At 48.9% G+C, this 366-nt stretch overlaps 1 protein-coding gene across 1 annotated transcript in view; it reads right to left on the bottom strand.

The window, feature by feature from the left end:
- slkb (STE20-like kinase b) overlaps window positions 1-366 on the bottom strand; it is a gene marked incomplete in the record, with an annotated part of 19,072 nt that overhangs the window by 2,506 nt on the left and 16,200 nt on the right. Inside the window, 1 exon segment of the mRNA XM_035659783.1 lies at window positions 18-142. Within this exon segment, the coding sequence (XP_035515676.1) occupies window positions 18-142 (125 nt within the window).

Here is a 366-nt window from a genome sequence, read left to right as displayed (position 1 = left end):
CCTCATCCAGCCTGTACCTTCTCGTGTCTCTTGAGCAGCTGGTGTCTCTGCATGAAGTACTGGTCTTTGAGCTGCTGTTTGAACAGCTGGTGTTTCTCCTGCAGATGGCGCTCTTCCAGCTCCCACATGGCAGCCTCCCGTGCTGTTTGCAGACACACAAGTGAACAAAAGACAAATGATTACACAGAAGAAGCATTCACAGGCTTATTGGAGGGGAATATCTCCTCAGCATTATCTCTCACACTAGGTGGTGTGCAGTGGAGAGAAACGAGACGGAGCAGAAGACACACAACAACAGTTGTGGGCCGAAGTTACCTCATTAGAAGCAAAAGGCTGAATGTTTGAGATACTGTGTGTGTGTGTGTG

Source organism: Morone saxatilis, unplaced genomic scaffold, assembly GCF_004916995.1.
Source record: "Morone saxatilis isolate NCDOM2014 unplaced genomic scaffold, NCSU_SB_2.0 Contig17, whole genome shotgun sequence".
NCBI classification, from domain to species: domain Eukaryota; kingdom Metazoa; phylum Chordata; class Actinopteri; family Moronidae; genus Morone; species Morone saxatilis.
Note: the sequence above shows the minus strand (reverse complement) of the source record. Positions and strands in the feature narration are given on the sequence as shown.